Genomic DNA, 21,777 nt, shown 5'->3' with positions numbered 1-21,777 from the left:
TTTTAATTGTTTGCTCAACTTTGACAAAATGTTACTGTTGTATATTTAGGAGGTAATTATAAGCAAGTTTCTAAGAAAACAAATGGTAATATATTATATGCATAGCACAAATGATTAAGTTCAGTTTATTTGTAGAAAGTCAAGCTAGTTTTCACCAGATTAATGAAAAACAAAATATTTGAAATATACTGCCACTTATCTTTGATTCTGCTTATGGAAACAAGTGGCTTTTTTTACAATGGGATATGAGCATCTTAGTTTACTGCTATAAATTTTGTGCTGTTTTACAGACCTTACTTTGAAAGCTAAGAACTTAAATCTCTAAATTTAAAATGAGCTGTAATACATTAAACATCTTGCACAAAAAGGCAGGTTATATTCTTTGTGAATATGAATTATTTAAATACTTTGAAGATTTAATACATACTAGGATATGATAAAAAATTATTGCATTGCATAAAGTTCTGGTTATATTCATCAGGAAAATAGTTGTGGTGGGAGCAAAATGCACAGTGCAGGTCTTCAGGGACTTTTCCCCCTGTGTAATAAAAAAACTTCCAAACCAAGAATTGTTAACTTGTCATTTAAGCATCACCTTTCTCTGAAATTCTGTACAGCTTCTTAAGAGTTGTTCAAAAATTTGGCTGAAAAATGTCTCTGTAGATTCAGTTTTACCTTCTTCTCTGCCTTCTCCCCAGGCAAATTCAGCTGTGCTTGTGCCGTTCCTGATGGGTGGCTTTAGGAACTGGTTAGACAGACAATCTCCCGTGCTGGAAGCTCCAGAGCATGCCAAGCCCTCTGCAGTCCTTGGGATGAGAAGGTTTTTTGAATGCCAGTCCTCAGTGTTACATACTGAAATGTGTAACTCAAGGGTGAAGGGAGCACTGAGCTGCTTCCTTTGGAAAAGCTTTGTGAGGGAAGGAAGAAAGATGTAGTAAAGCAGTTAGTGGTTTTTAGTGGCTTTAAGTGCTTGCTTAATGCATCTCATGTTCAGTGTTCCCTTTTCCAGTGCAGCCATCCTTAGAGCTGATTTGCAGACTGGTATCACCCTCAGTTATCTTTTCCTTTTTTTTTTCTTTTTTTCTTTTTCCTTTTTTTTTTTCTTTTTTTTTCTCCTTAACTCACGTTCTTCAGATTTTCATCTGCTCTTGTTCTCCTCTGGAGTCTCTGCACGTCATCTCTGTTCTTCATAACTTTATGCCCCAAATGAGTCGTGTTACTGAAGCTGAGCTCTATTGATGCATGGAGAGAGGAGTGTTATTTCATCTGTCCTCCAAGCTGTGTTTTGTTTATACATCTCCATTTGTTGTCTGCCTTTTGCCTTTGGTTTGCAAGTTGAATTTGTCTTTAAATCTACTACTGCTTTTCTGAAGAACTGTAACAAATTATTCCATGTTTGTGCATTTGATTATTCCTGTGTGTGCAATTGACTGTTCCCTTGTATGTGTGTGTATATATATTATTTTTCTGACACTCATGTTTGAATATGTCCTTTAAAAAATACTTCTCAACTCAGAATCATTGTAAAGGCTAAAATTGTGTCTTTGCTTTCAAAGAATTAGTTGGCTCTTGAGTAGCAAGAGGAAGAACCACAGCAAACAAGAATGTTCTAGCCAACCTGGCCTGACTTCCAGCTGCCTTTGTCTAGTATTGCCAAAACCAAGTAAGCAGCATGTTTTGGAAGTCTCTGGAGGGAAAGTAGGGAGATTTGCTAATGAAAAAAGGATAAACTTGGACTGTGGCTGTGCTTTTGGCTATCAGCCTTCACTTACAGCAAGAGCACCCAGTACTTGATCCTCCCCAGCAGCAGAGACACAGCAAGAGGTAGAACAACTTTATTTTAGTCTTTACGTAGATTAAGAGCAAAGACCTGGAGGAAATAGTGAAAGAAATTTGCTGTGGTAGAACCTTAACTGGCTGGACTTTTCCATACTCACTCTTGGAAGCAGCTCCCTCCCTTGGATTTGTGCTTGTTACAGTTTCTCTCTGCACTGTGCTCTGAAGAAGCTCAGTAGAATTTGTTCTGTGTGGTTCCACATGTTGGATTCTGTGACCCATGATGGACAAAATCTCCCATCTGAAGCACCAGAGCTTCAGAGACATGGAACTGGGTGAAAATGCATCTCTTCCCTTTTGTTTTTTGAACTGCAAGAGAATGCTGCAAAAAATAAAAAGATGGGATGACCTTCCCTGAGATGTTCTTGTAGAGGGGTGTTAGCAGTAGATGGGTGCGTTCTTTCTTCAAGCTGGGTCATGGTAAAATAAATTCCATATTTTCTTTCTGAAGACTGTAGGATCCTGATTCTTGGTAGTTTGATACTCTGATTTACTGCGGCATTCTCGAAGATTTCACTTTCAGGATCTTTTGTTATGCAGCACATATGTAATGATGACATTACACTGAAAGGCTGCGGATCATTTTAGGCAGAGGAGAGGGTTTCATGAAGAGTTTCTCAAATGCTCAGTTTGAGACATGAATTTATACACTATTCTGTGCTATACACCATTAGTGTGGTGATTGTTTTTTAAAATAAGTGGTGCACTTGATCACTCTGAAAATACTCAGTATTTTGGCCTGCTTTGCCATATATAATTAGCATAAACTGGGGGCTAAAACTCTGGGGGGCTTCTGAGTTAGCTCAGTGATGTTACTGGCACTCAGTTTGCTCTTAGATCTTTCCTTGAAAATGTAGTAGTATTTCCAAATGTCTTTTTCCCAGATAGTCACTGAGTACTGTACTGAGTCAGGCTTGCTTTGTGCTTCAGGAAGGCAATTTCAGCCCATTGGGGCTCAGTTTGCCACTGACTGCCAGAAATTTTGGGAAGAGTTCAAGTGGGCTGTTTGTCTATAAATAGCACTCAAAGTTACTTGAGTTCTTGCCTTCCTGAATCTCTGTTGTGCAGAGGGGTCATATCCTGGAGTCAGTCTCTACAGGGGTGTGATACTTTCCCTTCCTTTAGGTTACTCAAAAAGCAGAAAGTAATTCTGCTGTCTTCCCCTTGTCCCACTAAATAGGTGGGAGTGTCTGTAAAGTGAACTTGTTTTCAAGGGGCGCAAGCCCTAAAGAGGATGAGACATGAAATACCGAGCTGAGAAGTCAAGAACAGGAATTGTATGCACCTTTCTCAGCGTGAATTTTTTTTCTTCTCTTGATATTTCTCAGGGATATGTGAGGTTTTTCTTTGCTCCCTACCCTCCCACAGAGGACAGTGCCATTTCCACGTTCCTCCTTCCCTTGTTTCAGTAGCAGTCTTAGCTCTTTGACATGTATCTTTCAGATTCTTGGAGCCAAGCAATTGTCAGACTTGAAATGAGGAAACATTTCTCTCTGATAAGCCATGAAAGGAAGAACCAGGAAATGAAGAATAATTACCAACCACTAGCTGTGATATTTTTGTGTAAAATAATTAAATAAACAGTACATTTGTCCATATTTGATGGCACAAAGTAAAAGATGTGTACTTTTCTTTACAGAGGTCTTAATTTCTGCTTAATTGATACCTTCTTCTGGATCATTTAGCTAGTTGCATCACTTGCAAGTTTGCATCACTTCCATAAATGTGTCCCATGCAAAACCAGGACACCACCTTTGTAGTTGTATGGATAAATATTGTATGCATTTCAATCTTAGCTTAAAATAAATTCCCCAAGAGTGACTTCGGGGTTTAAAACTACTTTGTATAAGCACCCAGAAGCAATCAGATTCTTTCTTCTCTTTCTTGACATAGAAGATGATGTCCAAAGCTCAGAATTTGAGCAGAGCTCCTTTGATTCTGGCTGGGCACTGGGTGGGTGACAGCAGCTCCCCATGCCCAGCGCTGGGGTGCACTGGGATGTGCTGGGGAGGGTTGGGATGCACTGATGCACTGGGGTGCTCTGGGATGCTCTGGGATGTGCTGGGATGCTCTGGGGTGCACTGGGATCTTCTGGGGTGCTCTGGGGTGTGCTGGCATGCATTGGGTTGTGCTTGGATGTGCTGGGGTGCTCTGGGATGCGCTGGGGTGCACTGGGATCTTCTGGGGTGCTCTGGGATGTGCTGGGATGTGCTGGGGTGCACTAGGATCTTCTGGGGTGCTCTGGGATGTGCTGGGGTGCACTGGCATGCGTTGGGTTGTGCTTGGATGTGCTGGGGTGCTCTGGGATGTGCTGGGGTGCACTGGGATGCGTTGGGGTGTGCTGGGATGTGCTGGGGTGCACTGGATGTGCTGGGGTGCACTGGGATGTGTGTGCTCACACTCTGCTGGGCATGGGGTGTGCCAGGATGTGCTGGGGTGCACTGGATGTGCTGGGGTGCACTGGGATGTGTGTGCTCACGCTCTGCTGGGCATGGGGTGCACTGGGATGTGCTGGGGTGCACTGGATGTGCTGGGGTGCACTGGGATGTGTGTGCTCACGCTCTGCTGGGCATGGGGTGCACTGGATGTGCTGGGGTGCACTGGATGTGTGTGCTCACGCTCTGCTGGGCATGGGGTGTGCCGGGATGTGCTGGGGTGCACTGGATGTGCTGGGGTGCACTGGATGTGTGTGCTCACGCTCTGCTGGGCATGGGATGTGCCAGCATGTGCTGGGATATGCTGGGGTGCACTGGATGTGCTGGGGTGCACTGGATGTGTGTGCTCAACGCTCTGCTGGGCATGGGATGTGCCAGGATGTGCTGGGGTGCACTGGATGTGCTGGGGTGCACTGGGATGTGTGTGCTCACACTCTGCTGGGCATGGGGTGTGCCGGGATGTGCTGGGGTGCACTGGATGTGCTGGGGTGCACTGGGATGTGTGTGCTCACACTCTGCTGGGCATGGGGTGTGCCAGGATGTGCTGGGATATGCTGGGGTGCACTGGATGTGCTGGGGTGCACTGGGATGTGTGTGCTCACACTCTGCTGGGCATGGGGTGTGCCAGGATGTGCTGGGGTGCACTGGATGTGCTGGGGTGCACTGGATGTGCTGGGGTGCACTGGGATGTGTGTGCTCACGCTCTGCTGGGCATGGGATGTGCCAGGATGTGCTGGGATATGCTGGGGTGCGCTGGATATGCTGGGGTGCACTGGGATGTGTGTGCTCACGCTCTGCTGGGCATGGGATGTGCCAGGATGTGCTGGGGTGCACTGGATATGCTGGGGTGCACTGGGATGTGTGTGCTCACGCTCTGCTGGGCAGGCTGGGAGCAGGTGACTGCCCAGCTCAGGAGATGTGCTGACGCCGCAGTTTTAACTGTGTCCAGTTCAAAGCCAAACAAAGGCAGGCAAACAATTCCACCCGTGGCTGAAGTTTTCCCTCAGCTAATCACAGCAAGGCTGGCAAGCGGGGTACAACCAGAAGAGCATTTGTTTTAAGGCTATAAATATAAAGTGGAGTTGAATACTCTCTGGTGCTGCAGCCCTGGGGAAGGTGTGGAGGGTTTGTAGCAGGAGGAGATAACGAGGAAGGGAGGACTGGCAAGGGAAAAGGCATTGGGCACCCCAAGTAGTTTGCTGTGGTTTGCTGCTGTGGCAAATGATTCTGGGTGTGTATTGCTGGCTTTTATCTGTGTTAAAGGTGGGGGAAAAAAATCCCTGACTTAGTCATTCAAAAAAATTTTAAAATGAAGTGCTAAGCTCCTATTTAACTATGATACCCAGTGTAACTCCCATTTAATCCCAGCAAAGCACCCAAACAAATTCAGGTTTTTCAGAGTCATGTAGATAAACCACTGTTTAATCCCATTCTTTTCCTTCATAATTTGAATTAAAGTTAGTACTGTGTTTTAAATATTTTTCTCAAATCTTATATTTTCTTGCAATCAAAAGCAAGTTAGGAAGAAGGTCTTAGTTGCCAATGGGTAAGAGTGCTTTTCCCATTAAAAAAATAAAAACCAAACCAGAACAAACACTGACAATTTAGTGAAGCTGATAGAAATAGTTATTCTCCGATAGAACTGGCAGTTGTTTTCACTGTAATATTGCTTCTGTTCTGATTGTAGTTGCTGTTTGAAAACACATGGTAACCCAAGAGTCAGAGTTCCCTCCCAGATGATCACCCACAGTGAGATGGGTGGAAAAGCTGTTTGCTGCTGCTGAAGTACATCTGTCATCATGACACCAGAGGAATTCATGATGCTTCCATATAAACTACATGCAATATGTATGGGATCAAAGTGCATTGTTTGAGTGATCAGCACGATTCCTTGCACATATGTGATGAGTTTGTCTGGAAGTCGTGGTTCCTGTAGGGGGTCAGCAGTGCTGAGGATTGCATCTGGGAACTTGTTGCTTTGTAGTAAGGCAAATGTTTCTTTGATAGAGATTTAATAGGAACAAAATCTTTTACAATTGAAAGGTTAAATTTCTTTATAAAGATCCTGGATTAGGAAAGAAGCATTTGGAACAAACATTTGAATGAGTGATGGGAAGAGGTGTGTGAGGTGGGTAAGATGGTTTAGTGGCTGTTTGCTGTCCTAGTCAGGCAGTAATCTGCTGTTCCTGCATGGTTTTCTTTCCTCTTACCAGTTCTGGTGGTGCTTAGAAAGACCTTTTGCTGGTCAGACTTACATTGTGCTGAGAGAAAACTCCCTCTTCTTTTCCCCAGTGTGAGGGGAAACACGAGGAGAGGAAGAGCACAAAGTCATCCTTCTGGAAGTGGCCAAATGTTAGATTGGCACAAAAAAAGCTCATGTTATTTTAGCTTTAGAAAAGGTAACTTAGTGTTCTTACCTGGGAGAAAATGGATGCCTAATGAAAGCTTGGGTAAAATCAAACTGACAGGAAAATTGAGAGTTCTGCTGTAGCAAAGCCTGGCATGGTCAGGATTTTAAATAAGATGAAGAGTTTTGAGGAGGTAGTTATGTGGATAATTTTTCTATTATTCTGTCCTATTTGACCTCTCATATGTTAACAAACCTCTGCTACAAGGTTTAAACCAATCCTTTAGTTCAGTGTTCTAAGCTAAAATATGTCTGGTATTCCATACCTGTCAAACACCTGTATTCTTCCTTGAATTCTGAAAACAAAGGAATGAGGTGGATTGAGTTGGTGGAGAGAAATTAAATGAAATTTCAGACTGTTTGGGAAGATTGGGATTTTTTCTAGAAACATCTGTAAGTCTGTGTAAAGCTGGTTTTCATTACTGAATTTGCTTACTGGTCTTCCAAGCTTTACTAAAAATGGAAGTTGGTGGCTGAGGTAGTGAATTCCCTGATTAGGTAACTCTTATTGAAGTGACGTGAGATAAATTGAAATCTAAATTTATAAATTGAAACTTAATGAATCTAATTTCTCAAAAGAAATGTTAATGAATATTGACTAGTTAATCAAGGATTTGTGTTTATGTGGAATTTAAAATTAGTTTTCAGAGTGTGAGATATTTAAGCACACTAATGTCAAAAGGAGATGATCTCAAAAAGGAGCCCTTGCCATCAAAATGTTACTGAAATAACAGTATGAACTAACTGTGGCTGGAGAAGTACTTCCTGGCTTTTGATTCTGGAAAAGGAAAATCTCACTGCTACAGCTGCCCTGCTGGAAAGAGGAGAGAGCGTGGTGGAGATTGCTGGCTCCTGTTCCCACAAGTGCATTGAAATAGATGTAAATGCAAGTGTAATATTAAGAGTTTGTAATGTCAAGTAAGTGAAAAGTGGGAGCTGGAATTAGGAGAAGTTTTCTCCCAAGATATGTGTATGTTGGAATGGCCTTTCAGGTTTTTTTTTTCAGGCATCCCCTTTCACTTGTGAATATTGTGGGTGATTTTCTTTTATGTTTAAGAGAGTGGATTTGTGAAGAAGGGATATTTTGGGATAAGGACCATGAAATAAAGTCCAGGATAATAAATTTCTGCTTTTGCCAGAAAGTACTTAGCAGATGATCTGAACACGATTTTTCAGATTGCACAGAAAATGTCATTTTTGAGCATCACAGTTTGCTGTCAGAAATATGATTTGTAGCAATTGAGAACTCAGCTGCTCTTGAAGTCTATGGGGAACTGTGATGGTGACACATGAAATATTGTAAAATGCTAATTAATAAAATTTTAAAAACCCCTCAAGCTGTAGCTCTTAATTTCATGCTAAATGAATTTTATTTAGCATGTCCAAATAATAATTGAGAAGAAGAAAAATAAAATTTGCAGCCAGTGAGTTCTGTTTGTGCCATGCACTTGGTAAGATGGGAAAATAGTTTTGTAGTGAAAATTTGTATCACCTGTATATAAAAGAATGTTTTCTTGCGTGAAGTGCAGATACACCAGGGCTGGTGGAGGTACAGGGAGTTTCCTTTGCTCTGGAGCTGAGCTGAAATCAGACCATAACTGTGATTTTCAGTGGTAGTGATTCCAAAGGCATATGCTTGGCTTGGAAAGACTGAAAACCTCAATGTAGGTTTTTTAGTGTTTTAGAACAAAAAGCTAAAATAATCCCTACCATATCAAACTGTCCCATGCCTGGGAATAGTAGTGTTGAAATGACCTACTGAAAAATGGATACACATTCTGGATAATGCTTTTCTCCAAAAAAAAACCCCAAAAATCCCAAATGGCATTGCTCAAGCTGCACTGTCACTTCAACAGTTATTTTCCTTATACTGTAAGTAGACTTTCCTTGTAATTCTAATGTTCTTTAGCTTAGTGTGAATTATTTTTCTTTAACAACACTTCATATGAAAGTTTTTAAAAGCATATGAATTTTAGAAGATGAGTGCACTAGAATGAATTACTAGTATTTTCTAATTTCTTTACCTGAAGAGCACTACTCAATATTTGGCTTTTGCCTTGAGGACTTTAGCCTGAACAATCAGCATACAATAAGCTACATATAAATATTTAAAATATATTCAAAAATTTGTAAATATATTTATGTCCCTCATTCTGATGCTGCAAATTAGGTATCTTAATGCAGTGAAACTTGCAAATGACTGTTCCTTTGGGTTTGCTTGTCTTTGGACTGCTCTTTACAAGTAAATAGGGCATGCTTTTCTTTGGTTTACTGGCTCTGAAACTGATCTAATATGAAATTTGTGTTTGGGAAGATATTTAGATATCATCAGAGAGAAGCCAAGTGCACACTTTTTGTTATTTACACAGGCAGTGTGTAACTTTGCCACCTGAGACCTTAGAGAAGAGCCTGTGTCCAGTTCTGCTTGTTGCCTTCTCGTCTTGCAGCAGCTCTGATGTGCTGGGGTTGATACTGTTCTGGTAGGGTCACTGCTTGTTGGCACGAGGCTGTGGCAGTTGCTTAGGACAGTCTAGAACTTCTCAATTCCTCTGAATGGAGATGCCAGTAAAGAACTTAAAACAAAGTTCCTCCCCCTCTCCTTCCTTGAGCCCTCTTTACCTTGTTTGAGGTGCTGCTTGTACACCAGGCTGATTAGAGCAGATTCCTGCCATACTGGTAAAAAGATAAGAGACACATTTCTGGGCCATGATTCTGATTTTTGTACTTCTTTGGGCCTTTTAAAGCTGTCCACATTTCCATCACAACCTGTCTTTGGGCTGTGTAAGCCCTTAAGGACCCCCAGCTGATTCTGTACGAACTGAAGCTGAGTTAGACCTTGTGATGAACGTCAGGGCATAAATTGGAAGTGTTACAAGTAAATGTTCTCCAGTGTGTGTTAGAACATGCAGTGTGCTGGAACGGACAGGAGAAGCACACAATCACCACTGAATCTGCAGGGCTTTGTGAGGATTACTGGACATGATCTTTTTGGAGTAGTCTCCTTTGATGTTCAAAGTATATGTTGACACCAGCTGTGTGTCCTATGAGGGACTTAACTGTGTTTTCCAAAGGCACAAACCTGTTGGTGTTTCCTTTTTTTTTTTTTTTTGAGGCAATATCTATATCTCTGACTTGTTAAACTCAGATCACACTGAGAAGTTACCAGCTCATTTCAGGCTACCTTAAAACTTGAACCTTGGTGGTTACAAGGTGGGAATACCCTGATGAGTCTGAAAGGTCTGAAAGTCAACAAGGAAATGGGAGTGTTGGTTATAGGAGCATAGGTGTGTATCTGATGAGCAAACTTTTCCCTTGAAAGGTGAGTTCCTTGTTCTAATACACCTTTGTAATCAACTTCAGGCTAATTTAAATAGTTCAGTCATATGGCATTAAGGTGTCGAACATCTGGCATTATCTGGCCCCAAGTTCAGTCATTGACCTTTTCCATTGTTGGATAGTGCTGCTGGCCTTGTTCCTGTGGGGTTTGTGAACAGCTAACACGTGGCCCCAGCAGCAGGTGTTCAGATGAAGAGCTGCCCACTACAGAAGATGTGAAGATGTGTCTGCCTCTTCTCATCTGAAGATCTGTGGGCTCTGTAGTGGCCCTGCTTTTCCCTGTAGAGGGTAAAGCAGGAACATCACAGAACAAGTGAAAGACTCCACTCTCTGTTCGTCCAGTTGTCTATTGTTCAGGAATATCCTTAAAGAGTGACTTTCAGGGCCACTGTTCTTAGGCTGTTAGAAGGCACAGGCTTTACAGTAATTCTATCCAAGCTATTTTTGAGTCCACCCCTTTGGTCTTTGCATGGCAGCCTATGTTGGATGAAGGCACTTCCTTTTGGCTTGCTTAAGAACATACTCCTCATAATTTTAGTTTTAAGCTGTAACCTTGCATTAGAAACGTCACCCTTTCCATACAGTTAATGACTGTGGACTGTTCTCAATAAAAAACAATGGGTTCCATATTTTCTTTTCAGACTTAAACCTGCAACAGTGTCCATGAAAAGATGGAAAGGATGGCCTCTATAGAGGCATGTGTGTAATATTCCAGGAAGTACCCAATGTAAGGCCTTGGGTTCAGTTTAGATAGTGTTAGATCAGTAACATATTAGAGAGACTGTAATAATGTGAGAAATGGTGATCACTCTTGTGCAAGAGTGTGTAGAATGGTCCTGAGGATGCTTTCAGTATTTGTTGGATGGGAAGAAGCAAGAAGAATTTTGGCCAAGATCCTGCACATAAATCAGACTGCTGGAGTCCCTATGTGTACAAGAGTGACACAAGAACAAATGGTTTGGGCACAAAACTAAGTAAATTAGAGATTAAAAGACACATGAGCATTACAGCATTGAGATTCTGGCATAGTCATCCTAAATCATAGCAAAATAAAAGCTTCAAATTGTTATTATATAGTAAATTATTGAGTATAATGTGCAAAAGGGGGGCGAATGAATGTGTGTCTGCAGTGGTAATTCTTGTATTCTGTCTCCCTTTGACTCCAGCCAGCCAAACAAATGTCAGGTCTGATGTCTTCTGTGGCTGTTGATTAGTTTTGGCATGTGCAATATAAAAATATGAAATTAAGAGCTGGGGATGGCAGCTGGGTTAAGCTCTAGGTGGTGAGGTAAATCAAAGGCACCTTCCACTTACCCTCTGAAAAGCCTTAGTGTGGTTATAGCTCATTTTTTTGGGACAAAGTCGGAAACAGGAGTGAGCTCTAAGTGCACTTGGACTGTCCAGAAGGAAGAGCCAGTGACCCCTGGTTGGTGAGTCCTCCAGGAGACCACCAGGTAAAATCCATGAAAACAGATACTTGGCAATAGGAGAGCTGTAGTGGGTCAAGTTTGTTTGTCTTAACCAGGCACAGAAAATCTGTGGTGTGACTTCCACCTTCAGAAATCCCGGGTGTGAATGCCACAACAAACTTTTAAAACAGAGAAGGTATCAAGTGTAGGTCCTGCTTGTCTGGGCAACTTGTCAGTTCTAGTGCCTTGGTGAGCTGAAATGATGGAGATAGCCAGGTCACCTGGGCTCTTGGCTTCTGTGGGGTTTTGATGGTGATGTTTTGGTAGTTCTTTGGGTTGGTTGCTTTTGGCTGGACTTTGTATTTTCTACTTCTTTTGTCAACAGTAGAGCTGTTAGCAGCTCCTTCAGTTAGACCCTTTTAAAGTGGAGGGAAGCTGCAGTTGTGTTGCGCCTTGTAAGCTAAGTCTGTGCATTTTTAGCCTTTGCTCAGGACTCCTGTGGATTTCTCTCGAGTACTTTTCCATGTTGCTTACCACGGTGTTCAGCTTTGGTTGCAGCAGTCCCAGATGAGGCCTCAGTGCTGAGTTGTGAAGACTTAATTCTTTGTCTTTCCTTCAGCAGTGCTTTATGTACACTGCAATGCAGAGTAAGCCAGCACTGTCACCAGAAATAGCTTGTGTAAACATCTCGGCAGTTACCCCGTGAGCCATCCTGGGGAAGCAGAGCTGTGCAAAAACTGTCACTTGCTTGGTGTATTCGGTACTAAATTGATGTCCTGACCCAGTTTTGCAGTGGCTGTCCCCCACTGTCCCACCTGCTCCAGCTGCGGAGATGACAGGACTTCAACCCCTTTACACCACCAGCAAATCCAGTTTACGTGAACACATAAGGCATGAGCTGTGGCATTTGAGGCTTGTTTGTTAACTTTGCTATATTTAACAGTGATGGCCATGGAGGTGGTGGCCTCGGCAGTTTGGAGGTGGAAGAGGTCATGTGGCCAGTGGCCTCCAAGGGTCCATGACCCCTCACTCTTGTGCTCTGATTGCTCTGGACTTGCCAGGCTTCAACCCAGGCAGATCGAGGTGTGATTTCTGATTTCATTGCAGAGTGGGCAATTAGTTACAAATTGGTTTTCGTAGCCCCATGATGTGGATATTCTCAGTTCAGTCAAAGAGAATGAACTCTGATTTATTTCAAATGCACCGCTCTATTTATAGAGAACATTGTGCGGACTGATTTCATTGGTCTTGGAGTAAAAACATCTCACACCATTGGTGTGCAGTGAATGACGCACGGTGGCAGAACCTATCTATAAACAATGTGAACAACAAGAGAGATTAGAGAATTATTTACATTCTTTCCCAACTGTCTCCCAGGCTCTTGCCTGGTTAGAAAACCTTCTCTTTTTCTCTCTGACTGAACTGAGAATATCCACACCTTGACAATGCTGAAGGGATCCAGATGTGGGATGTTGGAGCCAGGGAGGAGGTGCACAAGTCTCTTAAGCAACTCATTGAACCTCCATTGCTCATTTCCATCAGCCAAGTGCTGATCCCACCCCAGGGGAGGTGTCTGTCTCAATGGCTGGAGACGGATTCTCCATCCTGTCCAGCACCATGTTCCAGTGCTACCAGCCAGCACTTGGAGCCGTGCAGGGTAACGTCACAGGATGCCTGGTGTGTGCTGGCATAAAGAGATTTAGAGTGGAGAAATTTGGTAAGAATTGATTCTTACATTATCAAGAAGAAAATTGGATGCTCTCAAACTGGGGACACACATTGTCTGAAGACAGCATTCAAACTTAAAATAGAATTTACTCTGTAATAATTACAAGCCGGGTTGTGGGAAATCAAACATTTACATTTACACTGTGGTGTAAATCAGGCCTGCAGAGATATGCACATGCCAAATAGCAAATCTTCTGAGGGATAAGGTGCCTTATTTCCAGAGGTTTCTATCTAATTTCACCCTTTTTAACAGCTAAGGAATTGAAGTTACTGATTCGTGACTGATGAAGGTGGCTGATCTATAAACCAATAATCACTCGCTTTTTGTTGCCCATGAAATTTATTAATTTTTGTTTAAGTTTTTTTGTGTGTGGCTGGGAGGTGTTTGTGCTGTTTACGAATTTATACCTGAAGATACAAGTCCTGCCCACACTGCAGTGATTGTTTGCACATGTTAAATAGGCTGTGCTTAAATATGAGGAGTAAAACTTGAGCAAAGAAACTGGTATAAAAAAAAGAAACTTTAAAGAAAGTTCCTTGAATCTAAGCATTTTTACTGTGTTATGTCTGTGAAGGAGAGGCATTGATTTCAAGTAACTTTTGTTCCTGTAGCTAGAGCCGGGCACTTCTCTTAAAAAAAGAAAAAAAAAAAAAATATATATTAGAACTCAGTCTGCTTGCTTTGTTTTGGGTGGGGAAGGGGTAATAAGTGTTTTAAGTTGAAAAATTCTTCACATTCAGAAAATATTGAATCATGTCTGTTTCCCAAACTTCTGGTTTGAATGCCTGACTTTATCCTTAATACCCCAATATGATGTTTTTTGAGCTTCTTTTAAGTTCTTCAAAGGTATGACTTAAGACTTCAAGACAAGTGACAAAGTTGCCAGTTGAAAGATGTAGGGTTTTTACTGCCATATTATAGTTAATTAAATATTCAGGTAATGGGCAAATGTTAGCAGATAGTTTAGTTTTAATAGCTAATTATCTGGCATGTTTGCAAATGATTTTTAACTAATAGTGCATGTGGCTGAACTCTAAAATAGTGTCTTTGCATTTCTTTTGTGTGACTTTCATACTAACCCGACTGATGAACGAACGTGCACTGAAGGAATTGGTAAATTGTCCACTGCCGATGGCAAAGCCTTCGCAGATCCCGAGGTTCTCCGGAGACTGACGTCGTCCGTCAGCTGCGCGCTGGACGAGGCGGCCGCCGCACTGACGCGGATGAGAGCCGAGAACAATCACAACAACGGACAGGTGGACAAGTACGTACTGACCCCCTGGTTCCCTTCGTATGGGGTTTGATTTCAAATTCAGTTAACGTACTGACCCCCTGGTTCCCCAACTGTGGGGTTTGATTTCAAATTCAGTTAACGTACTGACCCTCCTGGTTCCCCAACTGTGAGGTTTGATTTCAAATTCAGTTAATTGTACACACTGACCACCCCTGGTTCCCCTTGTATGGGGTTTGATTTCAAATTCAGTTAATTGTACACACTGACCACCCCTGGTTCCCCTTGTATGGGGTTTGATTTCAAATTCAGTTAATTGTACACACTGACCACCCCTGGTTCCCCTTGTATGGGGTTTGATTTGAAATTCAGTTAATTATACACACTGACCACCCCTGGTTCCCCTTGTATGGGGTTTGATTTCAAATTCAGTTAATTGTACACACTGACCACCCCTGGTTCCCCTTGTATGGGGTTTGATTTCAAATTCAGTTAATTGTACACACTGACCACCCCTGGTTCCCCTTGTATGGGGTTTGATTTCAAATTCAGTTAATTGTACACACTGACCACCCCTGGTTCCCCAACTGTGGGGTTTGATTTCAAATTCAGTTAATTGTACACACTGACCACCCCTGGTTCTCCAACTACAGAATGGGATTTTATTTCAAATTCAGTTAATTGTACACACTGACCACCCCTGGTTACCCAGCTATGGAAGGGAATTTTATTTCAAATTCAGTTACTTATACATACTGACCACTCCTGGTTCCCCAACTATGGAATGAGATTTTATTTCAAATTCAGTTAATTGTACACACTGACCACCCCTGGTTCCCCAGCTATGGAATGGGATTTTATTACCAATTCAGGTAATTTTATAATTAGTACTTAGTAATGCAGCTGTTCTACTGCTAGCAGAAGCAGTTTGCATCTGAGGGTGTAAACTACTGTCCCATCAGGTTATTGGCTTCACAGGGTAAGAGAAAATTACAAAAAAAATGTTACTTTCTAACCTGCTGCTTGCTGTGTACCAGAGAGTTGAGTTCTTATTCCAGAAAGTTCAAGTTCTCAGCTGTAGAAGAGTAGGTGATGGCTGAAGTTTGTCTGGTTGCAGTATTCATATTAGTGGTCTCTGTGATACTTGACTGCTGACTTTTTGGCTTTGTCTGCAGTAGGAATTTGCCTTGGCACATGCAGTCAGCAGTTTGTCATGGTCACAACCTCTGTGTATCTGGCATTCCCTGAAGTGGGAATAGTATTTGTGAGGTTTGCTCCTGTCTTGCAAACATCACAAAAACCAGCTTTGAGTGCTTCTCTCTGTATCTGGTCTGTATGAGAGCATATTAGGAGTTAGCAACTGATGAGAACAAGCTAGTTTAGACAATAAGGAAAGTGTCTATCTCCATTTCACCTGTGGAAATATTGATAAACTGGAATATAGATAAACATAAAAAAAAAAAATCTAAGGTGTATTTTCAAGTAAAGCTTAGCACTGAAGTCAGGAGTCTTTACTTAAAGGCTTGCTCCTTGCCTAGGAAAGCTGCCCAGCTATTGCAGGTGTGTTTTGAGCTCACTGTGTGGTAACTGGTTTTGCAGTCGCAGTTTGGCAGAAGCATGCTCCGATGGGGATGTAAATGCTGTCCGGAAGCTGCTGGATGAAGGACGGAGCGTAAATGAACATACTGAAGAAGGGGAGAGTCTGCTTTGCTTGGCCTGCTCAGCAGGATATTATGAATTGGCACAAGTAAGTAACAAATACAGTTAGAACTAAACATTTGTGAAGCATTGTCTGAGGGGCTTCTTTGATAGGCAAACATTTTAGCTATTGTGGCTAATTTTTTATTATTTCAACAGAATATCAGTGAATATAGCTTATTGTGGGTTTCTAGTTATTGCTTGGGTTTCTTTAATGGGAAATGCAGTTGCAGATGCCTTTAGGTTGAAGGGACTTGTCTGAGGAATGAATCCTATGTTTTGTGATGTATCTGCTTTTTTGGTATTGTTCTAGATGTAGTCCAGCTGTTCTGCTGAGCAGGAGTATCTAAAATAGCAGCAAACCCAAATTCTACAATTGGTTACCTTCTAAAAGCTCATGTCTCAGTCACACAACTGTTTTTTTTAATCACATTTTTATCTACAGTACATTAGTTTCTGTTATTTTGAGTTATATTGCTTCTGTATCTAAGGGCAGCTGCTTTGAAATAGGTGATAGTTCTCAGAAATGCCCAACTTCACATTTTGATGCCAAAATACAGGACAGGGAGAGAACTTCTCACCTGTGCACACCGATCACCACTGATCTGTGGGTGTCCGGGTCATTATTGTAGGTGACAGTTTCTGTGCTGTCATTCTGGTCAGTAAATTGCCCTGTTGTAACGAGCGCGGGTCTCCAGGACGGTTCGGATGGATGAGAGATCTCTGAAGTCAGGTCTTAGAAGATGTGGTTTATTAAAAGGGGTGAAAGGCCCTGCTTGGAGTTGCCAGGTGCAACTCGTGGCAGGCCCAGGGAGAGAGGGAGAGAGAGAGAGAGAGAGAGCAAGGGTTCCAGGTGAGGGTCCCAGGGGAAGGTCCAAGAGAGTGTCCGGTCCCTCGGGCACACCTTATCAGGGGGCTTCAAGGTGGGCTGGAACAGGACTTGGGCAATGGGGTCACAGATACCTGATACTGCAGGGGAGGATCACAGGTGTGGGGTGAACCAGACATTGGGGGTGAGACAGAGCATTCCATTTGACCTTTGGACCTATCTGCAGGTAAAGGGCGTTGTTTAATCAGAAGGGGGATTGCTTTCAGCCTGGCTATACTATTGTTTTCTAGTTATTCAGTAGTCAAGGTTTGCTATTTCAAATCTAGTTCTCAACTCAATGTCTGTATTTTCCAAATCTTTTGCCAGGCAATCATATTTATAAGGTTTTCCTATTTCATCTTCCCCAACACCCTGTGTCTTTTGAAAATGTCCATATTTCACTGGAAGTTAGATATGAACAAATGCAGAAACTGAGGATTTTCTGCAGCAGAGCCCAGTGCAGGCAGTAACTGTGAATGGTCCTGGGGGTGGCACTGGGCTGTGAGGGGATGTGGCAGCTGGCTGGGAAACCGGTCTCACACACCCCACTGAACTAAAAACAAAAGGTTGTTGTTGCAATTTGCTCACTGTAGTGAACTTTTCCCCTAGGTGCTTCTAGCCATGCATGCCAACGTTGAAGACCGAGGGAATAAAGGCGACATCACTCCCTTGATGGCAGCTGCCAGTGGAGGCTACGTGGATATCGTTAAACTCCTCCTCGTCCATTGTGCAGATGTCAATGCACAGTCCTCCACAGGTAACTGGGGAGCAGGAGCACAATTAGTAAGGCTGGCACATAAGGCACACAGCTCTTCTGAACATCTGTGTTTTTGTCTAACACTTTCATTCACAAGAAAACATGACAGGAACTGTTAGGAGTAGACCAGATCTGTAGTGAATGTGTTTGGAGTCTTAACTGGCCGTTATTAAATAGGAGTTCTAATGTAAATTCTAATGGAAAGCACTGTTCCTGTAAAAACCGCTCTGGTGTTAGAGGACAAGAAAAATATATGAAGTTTATCTTTTCTCATTGGTATAATCCAAAATTACCCAGTAAGATGACCATAGGATGCATGCCATCAACACCAGTTATTTCTGTCTGTTCCTTTTTACTAAAGAGGAGTTAAAATTTTTGAGTGCATTGAATGTTCTCTATATTGCTGGTTCTTGACCACAGCTTAACTAACCTCATTGACAGCATTAACCTACAGTTGGATTCTGTTTATTAAGATAGAATTTAAACTTTGTTCAAATTTTCAAACAAGTCACGTGTCCAAACTATGAGATAGTCTTTTATCTTTCTGTTTAGCCATTTTAAGCTAAGTTACCTTAAAATTGACTGTAGCATTTAAAACATGAGCCATATGTGAGTGTCTGTCACTTACAGTACCAGAGTTTTAAATTATAAATTTATTCACAGCCAGCCAGTAGAAGATTTTCAAGGAATTACAGGATACAGTCTTAGGCAAAAAAAAAAAAAAAGACAAAACAAAAATACCACCCCCCCCAACTCTACAGTAACAATTACTCATTGATCTTTTTGTGCATGTTTATTTGATCTAATTTTGTGTGCTAAAGTAGGAAACATAACATTCAAACTGAAGAACTCCTGATTTGTACTACTGGTTTGGCATTAAAACTTTCATGTTAATAGTTATTTGGGGTTTTATACCCAGCCTGGAATGATGGGCTGGAGTAACATTGCTGTGAGGTGAAAGGCTGCTGCTGGTGATGTACATGGGTTTGTTGGAGCTGTTAACACTGATCTCCTTCCCCGTGTTAGGAGTGGGTGATGGAAAGGGCTCTCATGCAACCTCTCCTCTGCAGGGAACACAGCTCTCACGTACGCCTGTGCCGGGGGCTTTGTGGACGTGGTGAAGGTGCTACTGAAAGCTGGTGCTAACATAGAAGACCACAATGAGAACGGACATACCCCCCTGATGGAAGCAGCCAGTGCAGGGCATGTCGAGGTTGCAAGAGTATTGCTGGAATATGGTGCAGGAATCAACACTCACTCCAACGAGTTCAAAGAAAGTGCACTTACACTCGCATGCTATAAAGGTATTGTCTCTTGCCTTGCTTTGTATTTTTGTTTGAATTTATTTGCTTGGATTTATCTGACTAAAAGTTTCAGCAATACTTTGAATATCTTCCTAAGAGTTTTGTAAATCTGGATTTTGGTTTTAAACTCAATGTCACAAAATGTTCCTCTGTGGTGTAGTGGTTTTAAGTCTGTATTTGTGTCCAGATGTGGTGGACATTTGACATGATGCAGATGAAAACTTGTAACTGGCTATGTCCAAACTTGTGCTTTGACACACCAGCATTCTCTCCTGCTACCCACTACCACATTCCCTGCTTCATTCCCAGTTCCTTCACCAACTGTCTGTGAATTCTGAAAACATCTCTGTTGGTTCTTAAGAAAATGCAAAGTTGGAATGTGTGTTTCTGTAATATCTGATGGGGAGACAATGTCTCCATTATTACTGGATTCTTTTCCTTCAGTGTAATTTAGGAGAATGCTATGAATTCTTAAGTGTGATGAACTTTTAGGGACTTTTGACCTAATTTCTTTTGCTATTTAAAGCTTCTTTGTAAAGTAACAGTGCAGTGATAATCCACTGTGCTTCTATGGTTTGCTTTCCAACCGTTGCTTTTCTACAAGTGGAAAATAAGGATGTGGATTGTTGTCATAGTAACTTTAGGCTTTGCCTCTGTGGTTAGGATTGAGGATGCATACTATGTATAACCTGTCTGAAGACTTGCATCTGGATTTGTCATGGATTTCCTACAGCATATGTTAGTTCCTTACATGCAAATGCCAGTAATAGTACCCCTGAAAGTACTAGTGGAGGGTCATTCTTGTTTCTTTTGACCCAGAACCTAATTGAATCATAGAATGTAAAATCTTGAATGACAGAGATGTCCTGTATTATCTTTGACAAGATGGTTGATTGTTTTCTTGTCAGTTTATGTAAGACTAAGTCTTCCCACAGAGAAGAATGCTCATCAAGAGGCTAAAAACTTAGAAGGGGCAATTTCTAAAACGACAGAAACTGTACTAGAGTTTAAATCAAGTTTTGGTAAAGCTCAGTAGAAGCTTTTAAAAATAATGTCAGATAATATGATATAATGTGTGTACCTTAGTTCTCAGAAGTTTGTCTGTGAGTGGTATTAAAAAGCTTAAAGTTAAGTTCAGATCTACATGGACCCATCCCTAAAAGATAATCCCCCCAGTTGTATGCTGCCTTGGAACTCTTAAATGATCTGTCACTGTACAGTTCAATAGGGAATAAGCACAGTTTTGCAGCTTGACGTCACAAGGAAAGGTTCTTGTGTTAAGTTGAATTAGACAGGTCTGTCTCCATTTCATGGCTGAGCAGTATCTTTGGGAAAGGCTTTCTGAAGGCTGCTGACTCGTTTGCATTGGTATTTTTTAAAGAGTACTTTAAGGAGCCATGTAGCTTGTGAAGATTCTAATAGCAAACTGAAAATCTGAATTATTTCAATAAGTTTATTGTCTGTACTACTAAAAGTTGATGATGTGGAATGCTTATTTATTTTGATCTGTTTCATTTGAAGGCCATTTAGATATGGTTCGTTTTTTGCTTGAAGCTGGAGCTGATCAAGAGCACAAAACAGATGAGATGCACACGGCGCTGATGGAGGCCTGCATGGTAAATACCTTTGCTTGTACTGCTCCTTCCTTGGGGAAAGAGGAATGCAGGAGGTGATAAAATAGAGTGAGCCTTGGGTAACAAGCTGTTTGGGGGCTGCAAGTGAATTTGTGTGTTGTTGTTGTAAAAAAGTGCTTACAGCAGCTCCCACCAGCTTCTCAGTCTAACTGCTCACAAAGAAAAAATTCTTTAATTTTTGGGGGGTGATGTGTTGTTTTAAATGCTTCCTGTGCGAAGTTTAGGGGTGACTAATCTGCAGTGCAGTGATGTAGTACAAGTCACTAGTTTGGGGTTTTGTTTTGGTTTTTTTAGTGTGTTTTCCACCTTTGTTTTTATAAATAAGGTCTCTCTGTGTGTCATGGAATGAGCCTTCCAAAAGTGCACTGAGCTGGATGATTCATGCATTACAATTGTCTGTTCATTACTGCCGGAAGTGTTTTGCATGGAGAGATGACTTGCTCTCTTCTAGGTTTCTGTAAATGAGGTTGTGAGGTTTTTCTTTTGACCTACCATTTTATTTTGAAAAATAATGTAGTCCTTAGTTCTCTAGCAACTGTCCACATAATTTCAATGGAGTCATTGAGGAAAAACTTCCCTATCCAAGAGCATCATCTTAATAAAGAGTGTCAAAGCATATCTGTAACCATTTCTGTACAGACCTTGGATGACCTTTTTTCTCTTCTTCAAGCTGGAGAACTTCTCTGAAGAAAGAACAGGGACCGTGTTTCCATAGGAAGCACAGCAAAAAGAGGGAAAATGATTTTTCTCCCAGTAGCCTGAAATCCTTGGAAGAATCCTTGGATGCAGTGTTCCTCCAGTCTGCTGAGAGCTGGAGGATCAAGTGTTCTTTCAGTGCAGTTGTGAGGTGATGATGCAAGCGACCAAGGTCAGGGTGTAACGTGGGGAGCTGTGTCCAAGTCTTCCGATAGTGAGCTGGTAATTGTATCCTTGAATAGCCTTCCCTGTAGGAGAGCCTGGTGCCAGTAAGGAATTCAGAAGGACAACGGGTGCATGCTGTCACCTAAAGGAGATTGCACCACGACTGCAGACTAAAGGTTAATCAGCCCCACTGGTTTTTTTAGGTTGGGTTTTTTTGTTTGCTTTTTCTTAGTTTCCTGGTGAAACAATCCAAAGGCTGCCTTAATTTGAAG

The 21,777-nt window shown here is 41.9% G+C and overlaps 1 protein-coding gene across 15 annotated transcripts in view; it reads left to right on the top strand.

Moving 5' to 3' along the window:
• ANKHD1 (ankyrin repeat and KH domain containing 1) overlaps nucleotides 1-21,777 on the top strand; it is a 102,538-nt gene that overhangs the window by 23,364 nt on the left and 57,397 nt on the right. For all 15 annotated transcript variants that reach the window (XM_068205542.1, XM_068205541.1, XM_068205547.1 and 12 more), the window contains exons 3-7: nucleotides 14,260-14,416; nucleotides 15,983-16,130; nucleotides 17,559-17,706; nucleotides 18,777-19,010; nucleotides 20,532-20,626. In XM_068205542.1, the coding sequence (XP_068061643.1) occupies nucleotides 14,260-14,416; nucleotides 15,983-16,130; nucleotides 17,559-17,706; nucleotides 18,777-19,010; nucleotides 20,532-20,626 (782 nt within the window). The remainder of the gene's footprint in view (nucleotides 1-14,259; nucleotides 14,417-15,982; nucleotides 16,131-17,558; nucleotides 17,707-18,776; nucleotides 19,011-20,531; nucleotides 20,627-21,777) is intronic.

Source organism: Anomalospiza imberbis, chromosome 15, assembly GCF_031753505.1.
Source record: "Anomalospiza imberbis isolate Cuckoo-Finch-1a 21T00152 chromosome 15, ASM3175350v1, whole genome shotgun sequence".
In the NCBI taxonomy this organism is placed as follows: domain Eukaryota; kingdom Metazoa; phylum Chordata; class Aves; order Passeriformes; family Viduidae; genus Anomalospiza; species Anomalospiza imberbis.
The sequence above is the reverse complement of the archived record's forward strand: the minus strand, read 5'-3'. Positions and strand labels throughout refer to the sequence as shown.